General features: G+C 32.2%; 9 protein-coding genes across 9 annotated transcripts; 3 read left to right on the top strand and 6 right to left on the bottom strand.

Annotated features, from left to right (window-relative positions):
- Window positions 1-811: 811 nt before the first annotated feature.
- ASCRUDRAFT_10108 (Zn(II)2Cys6 transcription factor domain-containing protein) lies at window positions 812-4,114 on the top strand (the record flags this gene model as incomplete). Its single annotated transcript, XM_020188521.1, has 1 exon — window positions 812-4,114. One exon carries the CDS (start codon window positions 812-814, stop codon window positions 4,112-4,114), a length of 3,303 nt encoding a protein of 1,100 aa, XP_020044817.1.
- A 183-nt stretch (window positions 4,115-4,297) lies between these two features.
- Window positions 4,298-4,729, bottom strand: ASCRUDRAFT_10107 (uncharacterized protein; the record flags this gene model as incomplete). Its single annotated transcript, XM_020188520.1, has 1 exon — window positions 4,298-4,729. The coding sequence occupies one exon, from the start codon at window positions 4,727-4,729 to the stop codon at window positions 4,298-4,300; it is 432 nt and encodes a 143-aa protein (XP_020044816.1).
- Window positions 4,730-5,578: 849 nt separating this feature from the next.
- ASCRUDRAFT_72446 (uncharacterized protein) lies at window positions 5,579-6,088 on the bottom strand (the record flags this gene model as incomplete). Its single annotated transcript, XM_020192075.1, has 2 exons — window positions 5,579-5,779; window positions 5,912-6,088. 2 exons carry the CDS (start codon window positions 6,086-6,088, stop codon window positions 5,579-5,581), a joined length of 378 nt encoding a protein of 125 aa, XP_020044815.1.
- Window positions 6,089-6,609: 521 nt separating this feature from the next.
- PWP2 (snoRNA-binding rRNA-processing protein PWP2) lies at window positions 6,610-9,411 on the bottom strand (the record flags this gene model as incomplete). Its single annotated transcript, XM_020190909.1, has 2 exons — window positions 6,610-8,633; window positions 8,676-9,411. The coding sequence occupies 2 exons, from the start codon at window positions 9,409-9,411 to the stop codon at window positions 6,610-6,612; spliced, it is 2,760 nt and encodes a 919-aa protein (XP_020044814.1).
- Window positions 9,412-9,644: 233 nt separating this feature from the next.
- ASCRUDRAFT_72444 (uncharacterized protein) lies at window positions 9,645-10,085 on the top strand (the record flags this gene model as incomplete). The annotated part of the gene is made up of 1 exon (XM_020192074.1): window positions 9,645-10,085. One exon carries the CDS (start codon window positions 9,645-9,647, stop codon window positions 10,083-10,085), a length of 441 nt encoding a protein of 146 aa, XP_020044813.1.
- Window positions 10,086-12,789: 2,704 nt separating this feature from the next.
- Window positions 12,790-13,608, bottom strand: ASCRUDRAFT_72443 (uncharacterized protein; the record flags this gene model as incomplete). Its single annotated transcript, XM_020192073.1, has 1 exon — window positions 12,790-13,608. One exon carries the CDS (start codon window positions 13,606-13,608, stop codon window positions 12,790-12,792), a length of 819 nt encoding a protein of 272 aa, XP_020044812.1.
- Window positions 13,609-18,247: 4,639 nt separating this feature from the next.
- Window positions 18,248-19,706, top strand: VPS75 (Vps75p). The gene is made up of 2 exons (XM_020188872.1): window positions 18,248-18,699; window positions 18,806-19,706. The coding sequence occupies exons 1-2, from the start codon at window positions 18,683-18,685 to the stop codon at window positions 19,638-19,640; spliced, it is 852 nt and encodes a 283-aa protein (XP_020044811.1). The 5' UTR covers window positions 18,248-18,682; the 3' UTR covers window positions 19,641-19,706.
- Window positions 19,707-19,772: 66 nt separating this feature from the next.
- On the bottom strand, window positions 19,773-20,926 carry ASCRUDRAFT_93014 (uncharacterized protein; the record flags this gene model as incomplete). Its single annotated transcript, XM_020195117.1, has 2 exons — window positions 20,862-20,926; window positions 19,773-20,782 (listed from the first exon to the last, which is right to left on the bottom strand). Exons 1-2 carry the CDS (start codon window positions 20,875-20,877, stop codon window positions 19,773-19,775), a joined length of 1,026 nt encoding a protein of 341 aa, XP_020044810.1. The 5' UTR covers window positions 20,878-20,926.
- A 289-nt stretch (window positions 20,927-21,215) lies between these two features.
- ASCRUDRAFT_82666 (uncharacterized protein) lies at window positions 21,216-22,289 on the bottom strand (the record flags this gene model as incomplete). The annotated part of the gene is made up of 1 exon (XM_020194759.1): window positions 21,216-22,289. The coding sequence occupies one exon, from the start codon at window positions 22,287-22,289 to the stop codon at window positions 21,216-21,218; it is 1,074 nt and encodes a 357-aa protein (XP_020044809.1).
- Between the last annotated feature and the right edge of the window lie 805 nt (window positions 22,290-23,094).

The raw sequence follows: 23,094 nt of genomic DNA, 5'->3' as shown, positions 1-23,094 counted from the left end.
TAAACTACCAACTATCGGGCCTGTTTCTAAAGACTTAATGTAAAATTTCTCAAATTAAGAAAAATATTTCCTGAAAATAGAAAGGTTTCATTGCTAGTTTTCCCCAATTTCAGATCATCTATAATATTATCTAAAATCAATAAAATTTAAACTTGTCTCAGTAAGCTTGCAAATCTTATGGCACCAAATTGCTTTTATAAAATACTTTATAGGCACCAACTCCCTTTTAATCTTTTAGAATAAAACATCATCCAGCTGTTCTAGTGATCCATAGTTAATGAATATAAAGCATTTCTTTGTAAATCTTGCTTTTATTTCTTGTAAAATGGTGAGAGTTATCGCCTTTTCATTTTCTGATTGCAACCTATTTTGATCAAGCATAGTTGGTGACTTTGGAGGGAGTCTTCTGTTTCTATTGCATTTGCCCAATGCTCTAGCAAATAATCACTATTGATTTCAAGAAAGCACATCTCCAAAACCTACCCAACTGTTTGTGATTATTATTTCTCTTTCTCTTTATTTCAAAGCACTTCAAATCTCAAAACTCTGTTTGTTTTGAACAAGTCGTGTCTCACATTTCGGCAAATAGCTGCATTGAGTCGTTTGAGCTGTATTTTTTAAAGGTTCTTCAAGATAGCAATTTTCGCTTCATCACTTTATGATCTCTGTTTCAAACAATGCTATAGATTTTTAAATCTTTGGCTGGTGTAAGGCGCAATATCTTTCAGATAATACCTGTTTGTTGGCGAGCAATTGCTTTAGGCTTCTTCTTCGGTCAAGCGATATATCAGATCAAGTTTAGTGGTGAAAAATGAATGAAAGTGCTGAAAACGATCAAAATACCAACAGTAATGACAATGATAACAATAGAGATATGGAAATGCACACTGAAAGAAATGACGCTACTAGTAGAATCACTGATGAACCCATTAATAACAAATTGATTGGTTATACTTCTCACAAGAAAAGAAAGAACAGCGAAAAGGATGCATCTTCCACAGCTAACAAAAGACCTCTTGTTATACCACTCTATTCCCCTGTATCACAAAGCTTTCCACATCAGACCCAATCTGAATCTGAACCTCAACTTCAATCCCACAGTTCCTACCAGTCTGTTAGAAAAATCCATGTTCATGCAACAAGAGCTTCAAGAGCTTGCAAAGCCTGTCGTCGTCAGAAAACTAGGTGCTTTCCCTCCAATTCAGTTGGATGTCAAAGATGCCAATCCTTGGGAACAACTTGTAGCTTTGAAGAAGAGGCATTTTTAAATGGATCCGAAAATATTTCAAGAGTCAGTGAGAATAATTCAAGTCTATCTTCAGTCACAAATTCTGCTATGAAATCAGACTTAAATACAGCTATCTCTAATCCTCTCTTTTTATCCTCCAATTTGAATAATATCAATTCCTCCAGTGCTGTACGCATTGAAGAAAAGTTGGAGTCACTTCAGACTCAGCTAAATCAAATCTTGAGTGTACTTCAATTAACTAAAAGCTCTAATAACAATTACAATAACAATTCAATCAATATCACCACTACTGCTACTGGCAATAGAAGTAATAATATCAATAGCAACTGTTCTGATGATTTGAGAAATGATTTGAGAAATGATTTGAGAAATGATTTGAGAAATGATTTGAGAAATGATTTGAGAAATGATCTGGAAACTAATTCCAGCAATACCAATGCTTATAACACAACTGCGATAGCTTCTCAAACTCACAAACAAAAGTCATCAAACATTTTTGCCAGTTTGTTTTCAGATAATACTGATATATATGATATACAGCCTGACCAATATTTGCACAATGTGAGGTCCTTTACTAGCTATTCTTCTTGTTTTTTAACGTCTCCTTATAATATTATATCTCAGATTGTTGAACCAAGAGATTTGCCATTATCGATTTTCCAGCTTTTCAATCATAAGACTGGTAGAGACGACAGTCTGAATGCCAACAAAAATAACTCAAAGATTGATAAAGATATCATTTCATCTGGAATTGTCACACAGTCTGAAGCATTATCTCTTATGAATGATTTTAGAAATAGATATGGGAGATGGTTATCGTTTTCGGAAAAATTATCAACCTCAAAAATTATCGACATCATTTTAAATAACTCATCGTCATCATTGTTACTAACTGTTTGTTGCTGCTTGGCTTTGAAATTCTCAAATCCGTTACTAAAATCCAAAATTTACAAAATTCTTTTACATAAAATTAAAATTGATTTGAATAAGTCCTTGTTAGAATTACCAAATGACATTCAATTTATTAGAGCGCTAGTAATTTTGTCAATTTATGGTTCAAGTTTAAGTACCAATGGTATTTTGATCTTTGATAGCTGGATATTAAGTGGGCTAGCGTTGAAGCATATGTTAACCATCATCAACTATAACAACAGTTTTCTCAAAGGTGAGTATTTGAAAGGCTCTAGTTACTCTCAACTTGCAAATAATAAACTGCAATACTTTTCGTCCATGTCCAATTTTGCGGATGAAAACGAGTTTGAAGAGCTCACATTATATCGTTTATGGAACCACCTATGCTTTATCCATTTAGTTAGTTGTATTCATAGTGGAAGAATGTGTATCCTTGATGAAATCAGATTAAATCAAGTTCGAAAATCACTAGAATTATCTCTCTCGACCAATTTTGATGGTCGAATGGTCGGGGAGACATCTCTCCAACTCATAATATATAATTATCTCGAAACCTCAAATGAGATTTTTAATTATAACAGTGGTACCAACTCTGGAGGTCCAATTAATAAAGCCGAGAATTTATTTGATAGTGCCGGCAACGAAATTGACACCACTTTGCTTTCTCCTACTGGTTTTAATGGTAAAAATTTGGGAAAGCCAGATCAAAAGCTGAAACATGACTTTAATTTGAAAAAAGACTTTTTAAAAGTGAAGGAGGATCTCAAAAACTGGTCTCTTCAATGGGGTTATCTTTTTGAGCAACCTACTGTTCAATTTGTTGAGTTTGGTTATCATTTTGGATATCTATTAGTTCTATACAGCTGGAACTTCAAGAAGAATGCCAGCTTTATTGAAAGGTTGTTTTTGAATCAAAAAGTATCGTCGTCTAATTATTATTCTGAGAGCGCAAATAGCTTCAACAATGGTAATAAAAATAGGATTAAAAATAACTGCTATATTTCAACCGACGGCCAAAGTGATAAAAATAGTGACTTTGAATTTACAAACTCATTTTCCACTTGTTTTGTGTCTCCATCATTAACTGAAAACTTGAACGATCGGGACCCCTCTTTAAATCTTATTGATCTAGTTTTACTTTTTGCTGACAAGTTATCGGTAAACTCGATGATATACCATTGCTTGAAAATTATTGAAGATATATTAAAAATAAATAACAACTCTTATTTCATATTTTTATCAGATAAAATACATTTTGAGTTAAATTATACTATGTGCATATTGCTAAGGGTATTGGGAATAATTTTTAAAAGAAGTAACTATCAAGCCATCAAAACCAGATTAAACAAGCTAGTTTGTTGTAATTCCCAAAGTTCAAATGAAAGTACATCGCTCGATTCAAGTAATATTTATGATTTGGTGGTTGATTTTGTTAATAATTCGAATCGATTTTTTGATTTAAAAATAAAGTCAAATGTATTCAAGATAACATTATTGAATTTGGAAGAATCCATTTTAAACCCAGAGAGCGTGAATGTTACTGCGAATATGAAATCAAATAGCGGAAAAGTTCAAGTCAGTGAAGCAGATCTAAATTCATATTTGATAAAAATAATGAAAATTTATAGAAAATATGAATCAATTGGAATCCATAGGAAAAAGCTACAGATCACTAGAAATAATAATCGGTCACAAAATTCAAACCTTATGACATCGAATATTCAAAGATTTTATGACAGTGATGATACTCATCTTAGTTTGAATTCTGATATCAGCGATTCATTTAATCAGTATGATAATGGTAATGAAGATGTGATTGTTAAATACATGAATTCAATCAAACACAACCTAAATAGTATTTTTCCCGATTATTTGAATGCGTACAAAAAAGGTGAAAAATACCAAGTGTTTGGAGATGTATCGGAAAACTTAAACCAACCAAACTGGAAATAATTTTATTGTTGTTATATATAAAAGAAAAAAACAGTATTCTGAGGAGATTTTATAACACAATTTCCTTTTTTTTGATAACTGAGTTTGCTGAGATAAGGGATATTTTGAATCCAAAGACATTTCTGAGAGCATTAATGTCTATTAACTTTAAAGGGACTGTAACTTTATCTTTTGAATCAGTATTTAAGATAAAATATTATTGGAGGCCATCGAAATATTTGAAAAATCCAAAATCAATGAAAATTTTTTTGAGAGCTCTCCATTTGAAGCTAAATTTATGATAATATTTGAGAGTTTTATATCCTCTAAAATGACATTTTGTTTATGAAATTCTTCTAGGATTTCTAGTTCTTTAGCAAGTATTTCTTTAACATTACCATTTTTGATGAAGTTTTTGTCATGTTTTAAATATTCCATCAAAATGAAGGGTCTAAACATTTTATAAACTTTAGTGTTAAATGTATGCGAACCATCAAGAAAACCATGACAAAATAATTTAGGAAGAAATTTGGCTTGGTTATCTTTCATTCGATTATAGATTTCTAATTCAATAATAAATTTCTTTAAATATATTTTATAAAAGCTTTCGAATGTTTGAATTGCATTTTTTCTCATTTTTATACTTACAAGATTATCAAAAGGTATGTATTGGGGATCATACACTTTAATCACTTCCTGATCAATGTCTGTGATTATTCCAAACTGGGATGAAACGAATTCGAGGTTTCAAATATTTGCGACCAGTATTTGGTCAGAGCAGAAAATTTGATAAATCTCACTTCATTAGATGATATTTTTTGGAATTTTCGTAAAATCTGCATTTTCATTGGATTGGTATTTGCAATTGGAATAATAATAAGAATTGAATTTGATAATTTGTAACCATTCTCTGTTTTTGTTATATTGTATCTCTTTTAATGAAGATTCGCCATCAATTTTACAATGGTTGTTTTGAGATAAACACCAGGCTAATAAAATTGATAAGCTTACCTTGGAAGATCGATTTACTATAAAACAGTCGAATTTGAAAGAATTGAATTCTGAGAAATTGATGATATTTGATTTTATTTTTAATTTATCAATGGGGTGGATCTGTAGCAAAACAGTTTCGAAGTGATCAAAAAACATAAATCAATTACGGTTTGAAAGTGCGATATAAGCAGCAGCTGTCTTAAGAATTTTTAATGCGATTTGATGGTCAACAAACTGGAGATTGTATCTTGTTGCAACATCATCTGATGAGGAAATAACATGTTGCTATTGAATGTATTGAAACATCCTCTTTATTGGATCACCTATTTTAACCCCAATTAGCAACATGATAAGCTCGTTATCTATAATTATCTTTAAAACAACCATCACAAACATAATTGTTTTTATCGCTCAGTTTGAAATAAGGATGATAAGTAATATCATCAAACAAGCCCAATTCAAGAATAAAACAAAGGCTTCCAAGTTTTGCCATCAAATCATGCTCGATATGATTTTGGAGTTCTCAAATCTTTTAATTGCTTGAAATGTATCGTTGTTGTTATCATGTATTTCAGATCTTAGCACAGATTTTAATTGTTTGCACGAATTGTTAATTATGGTTGAATCATCAATTTCAATAGAAGTAGATTCTGGTAAAAGTTCATGGAGATGGTTAATGATATCGTTGTAGCACTATGAGTTTGAGAGTGTTATTTGTGATGGTTTCGCTTTTGATAGTTTTGCCTGTGCTAATGTTTCTTTTGATAGTCTCATTGAACTCGATGGTGTCTCCAATGATGTTAACCCATAAATGCTTGTTGGTACCTCTAATTCGTCTGCATCATTGTTTATATCATCAGCATTTGATTTGCTGTCAATTTTTGTGTCCTCAACTGGTAGCATGATCTCGTTGGGATTGGGCAACATTGCAAATAAAGCTGTTTTTGCTGGAGAGTTTTCGTTTGAATCTCTTGATAGATTATCAGTTTGATACAATTTCATATTGAATTGTTTTTTCTTTTTTTGGTGGGACCATCATAAACTCTCGAGCTCTTTCTATGAGCTGGGATTATATTATATATGTTCTCTGTAGAGTTCTGCATTATTTTTGCAAAAGTATTGATTACTTTTTGATCATTTGTATCGCCCATCTTGTTTGGTTTGTTTAGAAAATTGATTTTAGTTAATCTTGAAGTTTATGACGAAAGGAAAGCTTGATTATAACGAGCAGCAAGCTTGATAGTGCTAATAAAAACATCAGCACTTTTAAACAATTATTTGATTTTTCTACAGTATTGTGCTTTTGACACTACTTCCAGCTTCATAATCAACAAAGCCGATTAGCGATTAAATTCGCTTTCACTTGAAGCCTACCAGAACTTGATATTTTGTGTGGGTTCATGTTCAAGCTTGATTTTGACAGCAAAACTGTAAACCTGCTCTGCAGCCTAAAATCAATACCAATAGTATATAAACTTCTATAAAAGGTATGACATAGATTTTGCTACAGAAAATTCTATGATTTATTCACTATCTGAATCAAGGTTAGAAAAATAATTTTTATTGGCTTTTGCATTTAATTCAGGACCAAGCCATTCACCTTCCTCATCACTTTCATTTACACTGTGGATAGATTCATCATCAGCGGTTCCATCATAATTAAAGGCATCTTCTTTTAATTTGATTGTATCCTTATTATATTTGGTTGTTCTAATAAATTCATATAAATATTGGCTTCTTTTAGATGTTTCTACTATTTTTCTCGCAGTCCTTTCAATATACCTTTGAATCAATCTCAACGAGCTTTGATATTTAGACTTATTGTTGTGAATGAATTTGCCATAAATATTGAGTATTTCCACCAACCATGTCAAGTTAAATTCAATATGCTGAGAATCAATTGTGAACTCTGATAAAAATTTTAGTAACTTAGGAAGATATATTTCAGGAAAATCTTGCAATATTAATCTGATATCACTAAATGGAATGTGTTCAAAAACCTTTAATATCAAGTGGTTTTCGTTTAAACGAATTGCCATTACTAGAGCGATTAAAAACTTTTTGTCGTTCAACTGTTTCAATATTTCAGTCGACGTAATATTAATATCTAAATCAAAAGGATCAAATATAACCTTGGAATCAATTGAGTAAATAAGTAATCCCTCAGTTGAAGCAGCAGCAAAAGAACTAGAGGTAGGAGAAAATTGAATAGACATCACTCTAATTTCAGGTCGAACATTTCTTAGTGATGGATCTGCACCTCCTCTTGAGGATCCGGGCAAAGCATTATCTATTCTGTCATCCAAATCTGAATTTTCACCATCTCTATCAATCAAGTCAATACTGATTCCAGCTTCTGTTATTTTACTACTATTAAGCATCTTCAAAGTACCGTTTAAACTCATATTTTCAGAAACTTTGAATCGTCTTAATAAAACCCCATTATTAATATCATATAAACATATTGAATTGTTTATTCCGCCAGCCACTAAAGCTGACCCATCAAATGAGTAGTTTATTGTTGAAAAATACTTGGATCTAGCAGAATTTTTAGAATTGAACCTATCTTCAAGATATCTCCCACTAATAACGTCATTCTTAATATCAATATTTCCAACTTGTTTTGCATTTTCAATATCCCAAAAAGATATTTGGCCATCAATTGTGGAAACTGCAACCTGTTTAGAATCAGGTCTCATGGCTAATGCTAGTACATCAGCATATAGTTGAAAAGGCTCAACTTGTTGAGATCTCGAAAATATATTCCAAATTCTTATAGTCTTATCCCAACTTGCACTCACTAAAACAGAAGAATTCTCACTTCCAAATGCTAAGTATGACACAGGACCTTCATGACCTGCTAAAGTTTCCAATATTTGGGATGTTTGTACTGACCAAACATATATTTCATATGTATCTTCGGAGGCAGCACAAACAACTTCTCCAGAGGGATCAACAGCTAATGATGTGAATTTAACTCTATCATTGGTGGTGAAGGTTCTAAAGTTTCTGTAACGAATAATATCCCATGCTCTAACAGTTCCATCTAAAGAAGACGAAAAGAGGACATTTCCTTTTTTACTGAATTGAATTTGAGTAACAGCACTAGTATGTTCACTAAAAGTATTTAGGCAAAACCCCGATTGAACATCCCATATTTTGATTTTGCCATCATCTGAAGCTGTTGCAAGTTTTGACCCATCATGAGAATAACAAACACAATTCATTGAATCAAAGTGGCCTTGCTGTTTTAATACATAAGATTCAGACTTCCACTCATAAACCAATAGCTGACCTAATGTGGAAGAACCAAATGCTAGCCATTCACCAGAAGAATTTACATTGACACTATTTATTGCATTTTGACCCATAGAAAGCTGCTGTATCAAAATGAATTCAGATGCTTCGTATATCCTAAATTCACCAGTTTTAAAACCGACAACCAATATATCCGATTGAGAATGATAAGTTGCACATTTTACTTTAGAATCAGAAAAAAAGTAATTTTTCGATGTTATTCTCCAATTCATTTTTTTATTGGTTAAATCTTGTTTCTGTTGATTGTTTTGACCATTTATACTACTATTACCACCGCTATTATGCTCATCTTCATCTTCAACTTCATCTTCATCTTCTGTATAATTTGACTCATCACTTGGTTTGGCAGTATATTCCCATTTTAAAAGCGCACCATCTTTACTGATGGTGTATATAATTTCTTGATTCTTATCAAAAAAAGCACCAATCACATAATCTCTGTGGCCAGACAAGGTTATTGCTGCTTTTTTGTCTTCAGAATGCAAAGAATATATTCTACTTGTCATATCTTTTGATGTTGTTAGAAAAAACCTGGAATCATTGGACCATGTTATGGATAATATATCATTGTAATGACCAGCGTAAACTCTGTGACGAACAAAAGGAGCAAATTGACGATCTTCATTTATATCTGGAGTTTTCCATACTTGAATAAGTCTGCCAACTGCAACAGCGAAATAATGACCATCTGGAGAAAATTTTAAATCCTGAATTGAATTCTTAAAATTAAAATGATGTAGAACTGTTCTCGACTTGAAATTAACCAAAATAGCTCTTCCATCTTGATCAACAGATAGCAATAAGGTTGATTGTTTATTCAATGCTATTCTGGAAATATTTTTTCGATGCTGATACTCAAAGGTGAAGAAAGCATTATTTATCAAATCAAAAACAGAAACTCTATTTCCAACAGGACTTAATAGAGTCTTTCCATCTTCAGTGAAAACAAGATTTCCTTGTCGATAAACTGTTGCCAAAAGATTGGAGAATTTAAAATCAGATCTCATTTCTATTTCTATTTCTATTCCTATTGCAATTGATTTGGCACTGAAACTTTTTCTATTTCCTAAAAGAAAAAGAATATTCTTCAAAATTTTCACTTTATTGAATTTTTTTAGGATTTTAGCACGTGATCAAATATAATTTTCATCAAAAATATTCTTCAACAGCCAAATCTACAACTATTGTAATAATATCGAAAGAACAGCACAAAACTTAGATATAAAAGATTAGATTTAACATGAGTGGGTTTTCTAGTAGGCTTATGAACATGAAGTTCATGCAAGCTGCTGCTAAGAAAGAAGAAACCGAAAAGATAGAGGAGGAAATCAAAATTATAAGAGATGCATCTGAATGGAAACTAAGTAACTTTGATAGAATAATAAAGAATAAAAACAAGAATAAAAGGATTGAACAAAGAAAATTTCAGTCCGTTAGCTATTTAGATATATTTAAAAATTCAGGGGAAGCAGAACAAAAAACATCAAGTGCTATTGGAAGAAGAGTCTGGGGAGAAACAGAAAGCACGACTCAAGTTGTACAGATTCTGGAAAAAAAGCGAGACGTTGAACCAAAAGTTCCTGAAAACAAAGACGTCAACACAGATTCAAGTCCAAAGAAGAAGAGATCGAAAAAAAGCACAAAACTAAGCACAAAAAAAAGAAAATTTTCTGAGAATTAGTTATTTGGCAACAATAAAAACCATTTTTAATTTTACTATTGTGGCGGAATTTTATTTTAATAGTTTGATTTGAAATAAAACTATTATCAAGGTCCAAATTTTATTATATTGTATTGTATTGTTCTTATAATTTTATGGTGTATATCAAGCCATTTTGTTAAGATAAAGAATATCAGAGGAATAATTGATAATTGATAATTATTTGTCTTTGAAGTTTGTTTTCCTATCCTTTAACTTGTACAAAAACTAATTTTGGCATAAACAAACTGTTGGATGACCATCAACTAGATGAGAATGATTTATTTGAAACTGAAATTAGAGAGTCTAAGACTCATTTTAACAAATTACAATCGGGGATTTTATTCAATCTTTGTATTAACTCACGATAAAATGTTAATCAAAGACACTACAGTCCACTATGTTCTTAAATAGCAAACATAATTGCATGTTACTCTTCCAATCTCCAAACTATAGCCAGTTTACTTGCACCCACATTATCGCTTCTTCAACAACGTTTTCGGAGCAATCTATGATAGCACAAATAAGGTTTGTGGAGGATATTTTGTGGGAAACCAAAGCCTCTGAGAAACCGAACTCAGAAACATTCTGAATAAACTCCATCTGCAACACCTCTGCTCGATATATTCAAACCTGCTCTGCTTGCTATGGTGAGTCTGCTATTATTACTCTGTCATCATTACTCTGCTATTTGCTTTCCATGTCTGATAACATCTGAATGACTCCCAGAGTGTGCTGCACTTCAATCAGAGCTGGTTCGCTACGGCTGTCAAAAGGATCTCACTTCCCTCTATTAACACTCTCAACAGTATTGACCAACAGTTGATTGATCAACAATGGATTGACTGTTCTCTATCTCGACTTATTGCTGGTGCCAGTTGCAATATATAAACACCAGTTTCCACCTCCATATTTCCACACTTCTCTATCACCACACTATACTCACTCACACTCACACTCACACTGCAATCATATCTGCTGCTCTCATATACCGATTTCAACAAGCTTTCCTCAACTCATTCCAACTTCTATTCCAAAATGTCTATCTCTGTTCCTGTTTCTGCTGATGTCAACTTTGACTGTACTTGCTGCTCATGCTGTCCAGAAAACGCTACTTCTTGCAACCTCTGCGAATGTTGCAAAGATGGCTGTGATNCTGCTGATGTCAACTTTGACTGTACTTGCTGCTCATGCTGTCCAGAAAACGCTACTTCTTGCAACCTCTGCGAATGTTGCAAAGATGGCTGTGATTCATGCTCCAAATAAGCATTTGGTTGGTGCTTTTTGATGATCTTCAATGGTTGTCAAATGATACAAGTCTAACATTTACTTTGAGTAGGCATTGATTTGATTAGTAGCTTTATATATATGAATGTATGAACTTTCAAATTATAATATTTCATTTCAGTGAATTGTAGATTTAAGTTCCACATAAAGGTATCAGGTTTCATAATAACTCCAATGTCTGAATGTTTAAGAATCAACTAAATAAAGACTTGTAATGAAGTTTGAAGTTTGATTTGAGGTGGAGTTTATAATAAAACTTTTTGTGTGTATGTCTGAAGAATTATCACGATCAGTTTAGTTACAGCTTAGTGTTTCTAAATCAGTTTTATCTGCAAAATGTGAAATTCCAATCACAATGTTTTTTGTTCATATATTTAGTGCTTAGTCTCTAATATCTAATATCTAACATCTGATAGTTAATATTAAATATCTAGTTATGATTGATATTTATTTGATTGCTTTCTTGTATTCTGGTATCACTAACTAAATAAATTAAAATCTGTGTGTTTCATATAACTAATCAATAAAATAAAAGAAACTGTGGCTGAAAGCCGAATAAACAAAATATAACTACTGTTTATCCACTTCAACAATAAAAATGGCTGTATTTGCACTTTTATATACTTTAATTAATCCAAATTTTCTAAATTTCCACTTCCTGTAATTCTAGTAAGGTATAGAGGATGAATTATCAGGTATCTGAGAAAGACATAGTTCGGCTTTCAAACAATAATTCAAAAAATTTCAAACAATAATCTAATAAAATTTTCAATGATAACAATACCACTCATTATATCTCAACATTAAGATCTATAAATTCTGCCAGACAGTTTCCTGAATTAGAAATCCAATATGAAATCTTATAAACTTTGAGATTAAAAGCTTTGAAACGATTCAATTATGAATTATTCCTGAAAAACATTTCCCTGATATTATTGAGCCATAACTTTATATTTAAAAAATGTTTGCTAGTTTTGGTATCAAAATTAATCATAAATATTTTGCACTTTAATATAAAAAGCCGTAAACAATATCATCAGATAACTTGGATTTGAAAAAGTTTCTTCAAGGAATAACTTCAACGCAAAGGAATTTCACACTAAATCAATAAATATTCTAGAAATATTGTTGTCTTATCTCACAATTGGTTCAAATGATCATTGTTTGTAAGAAATGTAATTGAGAGCTGAATAAAAAGTAATATCAATAAAAATAAAAAGTAATATTAATAAAAATAAAAAGTAATATCAATAAAAACAAAAACAAAAACAAAAACAAAAACAAAAACAAAAACAAAAACAAAAACAAAAACAAAAATAAAAACAAAAATAAAAACAAAAATAAAAATAAAAATAAAAATAAAAGTAAAAATGAAAATAAACCGAAATTAGAATAATACTCATATGAAAATCCCTAGTTCAGCATCCGTAAATAACTCTCGTATTCCAGGCAATCTCTTATCATTACCAGAGATTTTACTTCCATTATTTCCATTGCAGCTGTTACAGTGGCCACCCTCAATATCAATATTGGGAGTGATATTTGGAGCAATATTTGGAGCAATATTATTGTAGCTCCCAGCATAATTAGTAACACATTGATCAAAACTAGCAAGATGATCATTACCACGATAAATTCGAAGAGACCCTATTTGTTTTAAACTATTGCCTGCATAAATTAAAAACAAATCATTTGAATCATCATTCTTACCAATGTATATGGGTAATGGTTCTCTAGTTGAATTACATCGATCATTCAAGTTGATATAATCACCAATATACGTGACAAATATCCCATTGTCACCAAAACCAGGAACAAAAGAACTTTTATTCACGTAACTTGCTTTATAGCTATTGAGTGGAACTGACTTGTATGTTGGCTGAATTAAATTGGATTCGTGCAAAGGATATAAATAGCTGGTTCCCAGCTCTGCTTTCCATGAAAACTGGTACATAGGAATTTTGTGTACATTGGTGTGACGCTCAACATTGGCTCTATAAGGAGATGAATAATCGCACTTGAAGCAGCTAAACCATCTCTTGACCTGATGTACACTGAAATAATGCTGGAGTCTCTCATGGTCAGTCTCAAAACCAACCATGGAGTAAACACACGTCTTATACAGGCATTTCAAATGGTTCTGATTTCGATTTAGTGCCTCATTTCGATCAGGTCTGCTATCCAGTCCACTGCTGCTTAACTGTGAAGTATGAGGCATCATTTAAAAAATAACCTGAAAATAGTTAATGAAGTCGACAGTCTAAGAGCTTTTGATTGATTATAATCGAAAAAAACTGAAACAAGACGTAGAGCTTGTCTTTGAGTATGTGTACGTTGGTCAGATAAGGAGTAAAACAACAAACAGAGAACCTAAAAAAGAGGACCTGAAAGGCCAATGAACCTGCTATTATTTTTCCTTTCATCATTCAATTGAGATTTTCGTGGGTATTTCTTGTGCAACAAAAATGCTCAAGCCTAAAACCTCATTTATCAAGCAACAAGCTCTTTGTCAATCTGCGTCAAAATCAACGTTGCGTCTATACAGTATTGATTTGAAAACAGCTTCTATTTCTGATATTATCTGTTAGAATGCAATCAGTGAAATTTAGCCGATTATCATCAGTAGCTGGAATCTGTTGGTGTTGATAGCTCTCATTTAATTTGTAAACTTCAAGCGAAAAAGCAAAAAAACAAACAACAAAAAAAAGTAAGGACTTAATAAATATGATGAAAAACTGATTTGTACTTTTTTTAAACCAAAACTCTGCAATTCTCAACTTCAGCTCATTGGATTATAATCTTGGACAAACAAACCACTGTATTTCAATCTGACTAAAAGTCTCAAGGGCCCTCGATGGGGCAAAATATATGAAAGTCCACACTCCATGCCGAGCTTCTTAAATTTGCCAGTCAAAATCACAAAACAATTGGCTTCGTTGGAGCACAATGTGAAGTAACTCATTAATAAAGAAATATACAAACCTTCAAAAACACAAGACAATTGCTTCTATTAGATTGAAATGCAAAGTATAATTGCTTCCAATATAAGTAACAAAACGTTCAATGACAATTGCTGAGACCTCACACTTCAGAGGTTACTAGAATCTCTCTCTTCAACTGAGCTTAATCGCTGTTTATATCTTCAATTTATATCTTCAATTGATGTGGAATAAGTCGTTTCTCTTTCCTGACCTATGTCAAAATATAAGTCTTATTCCAGTCTCAAATACCAAAAAAAAAATATTGAATTAAGTTATTGTGATAAAGAACCAGGCATATTGTGCTCAAAACAGTTCTTAATAGAAGTAGCTGTATTTCATATAATTTACCAGATGGTTAACTGAGATGAACATTCTTCTGATGTCAATTGTGTACTCCATTGAAAAAACTCATTATGATAAATTTCTAGAGAGCTATTCAGCCATGTTCGGATTATCTCAACAAACAGACTAGACTGAGCTAAGCTATTGGTTCTCAAGCTTGATAAAACACTAATGTTCAAACATATGTACTGCTGCTTGGTCAAGAAACACTAGATTAAGGATTTAGTAATGAAAAACTTGGGCTTTGATATTGAACCAAAAAATGAATATCCAATCACAAAAATTTCCACTTCTCTCTAAATTAAACATAAACTGAATAAATTTTATTTATAAGGTATTTTCATCGATAGTGATCCAGAAAAGTGCAAAGATTTAAATTAATAACCAGAATTGAATCTAGAAATTAATATTGGAAGTATTTCTTTGGCTGGTTGTCTAGAAGATTTCTAAAGGTATCATTTCTTTACAGAGCATATTTGGTTTATTTTTGATTCATTTTTGATATATTTTTTTAACAATAAAAGAGCAAAAATTGGAGTATATTTAACAGGATTTGACTAACAATATCAGCACTTGACTAAACAATGATATTAATCAATGATATTAATAGTTGACTAAACAATTAGTATCAAACCGCCCAAATAGTCTTGCTGAGAGAAAAAGTATTGAGGTTGTGGAAATAGACAGATTCTATTCAAAAAAAAAAATAGCAATCGATCTTATTGTTATTAGAGTTAATGATGATATTGTTGATGGCAGTTTGAATGATTCTGTGCATTTCAATCAAAAGACAAAGAGTGGGTCCTTGTTTAGCATTAGAAGGGGAACCAAAGAATATGGAAGTGGAAACTGCTGCTGCTTGAAAACCCTTGGATGTCTATTCAGTAGCATCAGCATTTAATTCTTATCCAGATTATTGATTCAGTGTGTTGGTGTTGGTATTATTGTTGTTGTGTTGCACCAAATGCCTTTGAGGATTATCTGGAATATTCTCCTTCACCAGCATTTCTATTGAAGAAACCCCAAAGGTTGAAGCTATCAGCACAAGACTGAACAGAAGGCATTTTACTTCCATGTTTAATAATTGATGAAGACAAAGCAATATAAAAGAAAGCTGAGAAAACAAGAAATACAATGAGATGTGATGTGTGATGATTTATGATGGACTTATGTGTTGCTATTCCTTTGTGTTTGGTTTTCCAGAAAGGTGTTCAAGATTTTAGTTCAGTGGTGCTTTATTTTTTTCAGAGAAGCTGATTTAAAACCCAGAATGCTTCCTTTTCACTACAACAACTTCAAATCACAGAAAATTCCAAGCTCAAAAGAAATATCGTACTTTCATTGACACTATTGCAATTTCTAAGTAATCCTGTGTATTTATCTTCATGTTTATATCCAAGGGAGTGTGCAACAGCATGGTAGAAGTGTTTCTGTCAGCTCAATAAAAATTTTCCATGCTATTTTTTGCATTTTTTTTTTCATTAAGAGCTGATATCTGGTTTCAATATAATCTATGGAGAACCAAAATACAGTATTGCAAATGAAGCAGTGTTTATTGAAGTACTTCATCCATTGATATTTAGATTTTCAACTAGTATTTGATATTTTCCTATTTTCCTATTTTCCTATTTCCTATTTCCTATTTTCGATGAACTGGCAAGAGTGATTTTAGTAGTATCTTTGATGACAACAAAACACCTAGTTTAATGAGTTGGTTTCTCTCTCTTACATTTGAATTCCTATCGATTTTGGAGACTGTGTGTTGTATTGAGATTATCTGTTTGCTATTGTGTTTTAAGGCCCAATAACAAAAGAGTTTGAGCCCAAGTCGAGTGAAAAATCAAGGGCGTAATTTACAAGAGCGATTTTTCGATATCAGACTGGTATGATTGAACAGCAACAAAACAAAAAATTCTGTTGAAACAAGCTTCAAAAACGCCAGTAATTCTACAGAATAATAGAGGATTCAAAAGACATTAGAAGCCATAAAATGTGATTGTTTGGTGATCGCTTGAATTGGAAAATGTCAACTGGCCTATGAGAGAGTTCCATTCACAGCACCACCATTTTAGCCAGAAAATGCAGCTGATTCTGCTGCTCTTCCAAGATACCTCTACTGCAGAACTTTCTCCATAAATTTCTCCATAACTCTTTCAAAAACCAGCTCAAAAACCTCACCTTTCAAAGAGCCTTTGTGCCAAAACAGCAGTTCGGTGCGTGTATGTGTATGTATATAAATGCAGATCCAAGCGTAGTTGCAGAACTGTGCATGCTATGTATTATCAACTAAATGCCACTTTAGAACTATCGTAAGAAAAATTATCTTAAGAACTATCTTGAGAAGAATTATCTTGAGGAAGATATGTCTAAGATTTAGACCGATCTCTTTCGCAGTGCTTTTCTTATTGATTTGCTGCTTTGGAAAGAGAATCAATTTATACGACTACCAATGCTTCAACCTTTGTACAGCTCTGACTTAGTTTTTTTTCTCACATTACTGGAATAATTCAAATATCAGCTGAAAGATCTACATCTTTTATACTCTTGGTCTATTTGATACCACCAATTTTGGTTTTGGTTTTGGTTTTGGTTTTGGTTTTGCAAGAACTTTTATGTTTTAATTGTCGCAATGCTGTTCGGGACATAAAAACCAACTTTTCTAGGAAATAAACCCCAAAGTCATGTCAAGATGGTATGCAAAATGGAATTTGCTGACTATCGCGAGCAAACTTTCAATTTAATAACTAGATATTTAAGCTTAAGTAAAGATATCGAAATCGAATTTTTTATTTATACAGAAATACCGAATCAGGACTACAGACAAACAAATTGAACCTGGCTTTCGATTCAGTTATTTGACTCAAGAACATATTATGGTTGAGTTAATCCAAAACAGTTCTCTGTTTTTAATCTTAAATAGCAAACATAATTGCATGTTACTCTTCCAATCTCCAAACTATAGCCAGTTTACTTGCACCCACATTATCGCTTCTTCAACAACGTTTTCGGAGCAATCTATGATAGCACAAATAAGGTTTGTGGAGGATATTTTGTGGGAAACCAAAGCCTCTGAGAAACCGAACTCAGAAACATTCTGAATAAACTCCATCTGCAACACCTCTGCTCGATATATTCAAACCTGCTCTGCTTGCTATGGTGAGTCTGCTATTATTACTCTGTCATCATTACTCTGCTATTTGCTTTCCATGTCTGATAACATCTGAATGACTCCCAGAGTGTGCTGCACTTCAATCAGAGCTGGTTCGCTACGGCTGTCAAAAGGATCTCACTTCCCTCTATTAACACTCTCAACAGTATTGACCAACAGTTGATTGATCAACAATGGATTGACTGTTCTCTATCTCGACTTATTGCTGGTGCCAGTTGCAATATATAAACACCAGTTTCCACCTCCATATTTCCACACTTCTCTATCACCACACTATACTCACTCACACTCACACTCACACTGCAATCATATCTGCTGCTCTCATATACCGATTTCAACAAGCTTTCCTCAACTCATTCCAACTTCTATTCCAAAATGTCTATCTCTGTTCCTGTTTCTGCTGATGTCAACTTTGACTGTACTTGCTGCTCATGCTGTCCAGAAAACGCTACTTCTTGCAACCTCTGCGAATGTTGCAAAGATGGCTGTGATAAATAATGGAACAAACTCCAAATTATATAATTATTGAAATGTTGATTCTGATAAAATGAAAAATCGCTACCAAAGCTAATTAAATATTATTTCTATAAGTAATACACTTTGAAAAACCTAATTTTGCTGTAGATCTCGATAATTTGTTTCTCTGAGCGAGAACTGAACTTGCAACAGTTTTGTTTTTCTCAGCGCTCATAACACAGTATTTCTTTTTGTTTCTTTTCAAAACTCCAGCTTCAGAACCAAAACCCATTCTTCACAATCGATAATCTCTTTCAAGATATCTGTAGAATTGTTTGATAGCCATGATTTCAAGAGAGCAGTAAGTTTATTTTTTTCCCCCAAAAACTCTACTAGTAGAATAGATCATTACTTACAAATTATGCAATTCCTACAATTTATCCAATTTTACAATTCATACAATTTAGAGTTCAAGATCAAAAAATAAGATCGTTGAAAGGTCTATATGAATGTGAAGATTTAATGGAAAAATGTGAAAAAGAAACAGAGATATTTAGACTAAAAAATTTAACCACTTTTTTTCAAAAACGTCTGAGGTATATTTCTGATATTGAAAAATTTTGGTATACAGTTTTAACACAAAATGAAGATTTCGAAGAATATATAAGACCAGAAGATTCAAAATATTTGGAATATCTCAAACGTTTACACATCAATTGGGATGTACTAAATAATCCACAAAGTGATATTGGTGACTTTTCAATTGAGTTTGAATTTGTTAGTAATGATAATAATTTTAAATCTCAAATAATTAAGAAAATTTTTAAAGTCGAAAAAACTTCAAAAATCCACAATAACAACAGTAAATTAGAAACATCTATCTTGACTTCTGTACTTGCAAAATTCGATTGGCCAAAAGATTATAATGACCTACCTCCTCAAATCAAAAAATTGAGTTTTTTTTCATTTTTTGATTGGACTGGAAAAAATGAAGAAAATGAATTTAAAAGTGGCGATGATTTAGCAAGGTTGTTTTCCGAAGATATCTATCTAAACGCTATTAAATATTATGTTGATGCTCAAAAAGATAGTTTGCAAGATGAAATAATTAATGACAGCGAAAGTGAATTGGAACTAGATGCCAATGAAAGTAGTGGATTTGATTTTAATGGGGGAAATGAGACTGATACTGAGATTGAAAATAATGATATACATCAAACCCACATAAATAAAAGACCCAGAGATGTTATTGAGGTTTCTCATGGACTGACAAAATATGTTAAATTACAGAAAACAAAGTAATTATTTTTTATCCTATAATAATTCTGAATGAAGTTAGCTATAGTTATTTGAATGAGTAAAGCTTTTAAAAATACAAGAGTTACCAAAGAAAAACAACAATAATAATAAAAAGAAATAAACACTTTCTACATATTAATTTGTAACTTCTTTCATTTCTTGATCCTCCAATTTTTGTTTTAAATTATCTTTTGGCTCTTCTGTGTATGTTGAACCAGTTGAATCAGTTAAATCAGCTAAATTAGTTGAATTTTTTAAGTTTGTTAAACCATCATCATTTTTATCTAAATTTGTATTTCTTATTTTTGAGGTAGTTTGGATTTCACGCAAAGTATCTTCAGATGCAATGGAATTATTTGTTTTGGTCTTAAGACCAGTCAAATCAGATAAACCAAAACTATCGTCTAAAGAAAATCCGATTTCAATCATTTCGTGATCAATTGGTATATCTTCTATGCTTTCAGGGTTTTTGACCATGATCGGATCAGAAGAAATTTTTTCATCATCTAAATAATTATTATGCTCATCGTAAACATGTAGTATTTCATCTTCACTACTTAATCTTTCCTCTTCTTCCTCTTCTTCGTTTATTTCCTTGATATGTTTATCCGTAATCCAAGGTATTTTGGTCATTACTAAATTTGGTAGCTCATCGTTTGTTACGTCTTTTAAATCAAGAGGAAGAAAATTTGTAATTTCTTCAGATGGTTTTCTTGCATCATTACTGTCACTTATATTAGATCTTGTCAACAAATTTGGTTTTGAGAATTCAATTTTGGGAAAATCATCTATTGAAGAGTTGACAAATATTGAAGATTCTAAACCTCGTAAAAACTTTTCGGGATATCTATTTGAATAATATCTGTTTGGTTCTAAAAGTAATTCGGCGATTCTGAATATTGTAAAAGGAGGAGAATAATAAAAAATGTCTTTTAGATAAGCTATAACTCTATTAATTATTTGTTGAATCAGCTCAAGCTCGTTCAAAAGAGGATTTTCAATAAAAGTTGTCAAGGGTCTATTGAAATTTTGAGTTATTAAAGCTGGTAATTCCAGTTCTATTTTTAATAATAAAATGTTCCATGGTAGATTCTTTTCACTATTATAATGCTTTTGTGCTTTTATTTGAAGCAAAGCGGTTTCCACTATCAAATAAAAGTTAGTATATCTGAAAGAGAAATCGAATTTAAACGAAAAAAAAAACAGAAATAGTATTATACTTACAGTCTTTATCAATCATGATCAAAATAGCTGATTTGGTTAGTGACTGAATTAAAGATGGATTTAAGATGGACTTGATGTGGATGAAAGTTGGTAAACAATCCTAACTTGAAAATTTCAAAACTTCAAAGTTTCAAAGTTAGAAAATTGATATTGTCATGTGGAACTAAAAAGAAATCTAATTTGCAACTTCTACAATAAGAACATTTAAAATTAATCATTAACTATTAAAAACAGTATACATTATATGAGTTTGTAAGATGATGGAGTAAAAAAAAAGAAAATTAAAAGAAAATTAAATAGAAAAACAAAAACTGTAGAAAAAGACGCGAATAAGTTCCAAAGAGAGATTCAAGCTTAACAAGAAATAACACCAAAGGTGAAAAGAACTAAAGCAGTGGCCAATGCTTTAGTAGCAGCATTTTCTTTTGAACCGTGGTATGTATATGGTCCAATTTTGTTGGAACCTGAAGAAGATGTTTCAGTTTCAGTTCCAGAAGCAGAAGCAGTATCGGTATCCGATTCAGTCTCGTCATCAGAAGCAGCAACTGAGGAGGATTCAGAGCTGCTAGAAGAGGAACTAGCAGAAGAACTAGAACTTCTTCTGGAGCTGGAACTGGAGCTGGATTGAGACTCAGACTCAGACTCAGATTCAGATTCAGCAACCGAGGTAGCACTAGCAGTAAGAGAGCCACTGAGAGTTGATGTAATTCCTCTTGAGCCATTTGAGGTTTCAGTTGCATCAGAATCAGTTTCAGTTGGATCAGAATCAGTTCCAGTTCCAGTCTCAGTCTCAGTTTCATCCAAGTCATCTGAACTAGAAGCTGCAGAAGTAGTGCTAGATTCATTGGAACCAGAAGCAGTAGTAGATTTATCATCATCTGGAGTAGATGTAGATTTATCATCATCTGGAGTAGATGTAGATTTATCAGCATCAGAATCAGAAGAAGTTGTCGTTTCTTTTACTGAAACACTTTCATCATCATCACTGGCTGAAGTCTCTGAAGTAGAACTAGTTGAAGTTGTGACTGAGGTGGTCGCTGTGGTGGTTGGCGAAGCATCAGTTTTGGTGTTAGATGAAGTTGGAGTTGAAGCGGAGATCGTTGTTTCGGGAGTCCACCAGACAGTTCTATCAGGAGTCCACCAAACAGTTCTGTCAGGAGTATACCATTTTGAATCATAGGAATATGTTTCTGGATTGAAAACTGGAGCCGAAGGAGCTTCTACTGACTTGGTTAAATCACCATGAGACCACCAAATGGTTCTTGTTGGAGTCCACCATGTATTGGCGTTAGGTCGGGAATCTTTTTTGACCAAGTATTGTTCATAGTCTTTGCTTGGGTCCTTTTTGAAAAGATTGAGAGGAGAAGCAAGGACAGAGGATATCAAGAGAGCAGATGAGGCAATTTGAACAGATGAGGAAAAGAGCATTTTTTTTCAAATTAATCAAATGTGGTAAAGTGTTTGAGTGGTTGGGTATTGAAAGAGTAGTAAAGTAGTTGTAGCGAGTGGGAGTGAAATATAAGCGAAGGTAGCAGTTTTTTCGAGTTAGATAAAAAAAAGTAGAGAAATTGATTTGAAAAAGAAAAATATTATGAAAGTTGTAGAAGCTATAAATTTATCAAGACGAATAAGAATTTTAAACTGGTATGAAACTAAGTTGTTTATAAGGAAAAAAAAACGAAAGGGAAAACAAAGCAAAACGAGAAGAATATTCGAGTGAAAAAGAAGATTTGCGGCCTTCTGTAAAGAGTAATTGGATTTACTATTTTTGACCAAAAGGTTGAGAGACAAATACCAAGTTGAGACGTTGGAACTGTGGATGGTAGTTAAATAATGGTTGGATAATTGACGAATAATTAACGAATAATTGAATAATAGTTGAATAATAGTTGAATAATAGTTGAATAAGTTTGAATGATCATTGAACAAATCTGAACAGACGTTAGCAGTCAAATTTCAAAACAAAAACGTTCTCGGCCAATGAAAACGGGATGAAAGTGTTCAAATAGTTTGGGGACTAGAAAAAGATTGGAGAAAATGAGGCAAATAAGCCAAATGAGATAAAAGGATTGTTGAGATAAGAGAAACAGTGAGAATTATGGTGGTAAAATGCAGCAAGAAGCGATTTAGAGGATAATATTTGGGAATATTTGGAACTGAGCACAATTTTGTCTCCTTTGACCTAACTTTAAATGGGCGTTCAGCTATAGAAAGGTCAATTTTTTGGTATTTT

This window comes from Ascoidea rubescens, assembly GCF_001661345.1.
Source record: "Ascoidea rubescens DSM 1968 unplaced genomic scaffold ASCRUscaffold_17, whole genome shotgun sequence".
Classification (NCBI taxonomy): Eukaryota; Fungi; Ascomycota; class Saccharomycetes; order Ascoideales; family Ascoideaceae; genus Ascoidea; species Ascoidea rubescens.
This window is presented reverse-complemented; position numbering and strand designations above follow the sequence as displayed.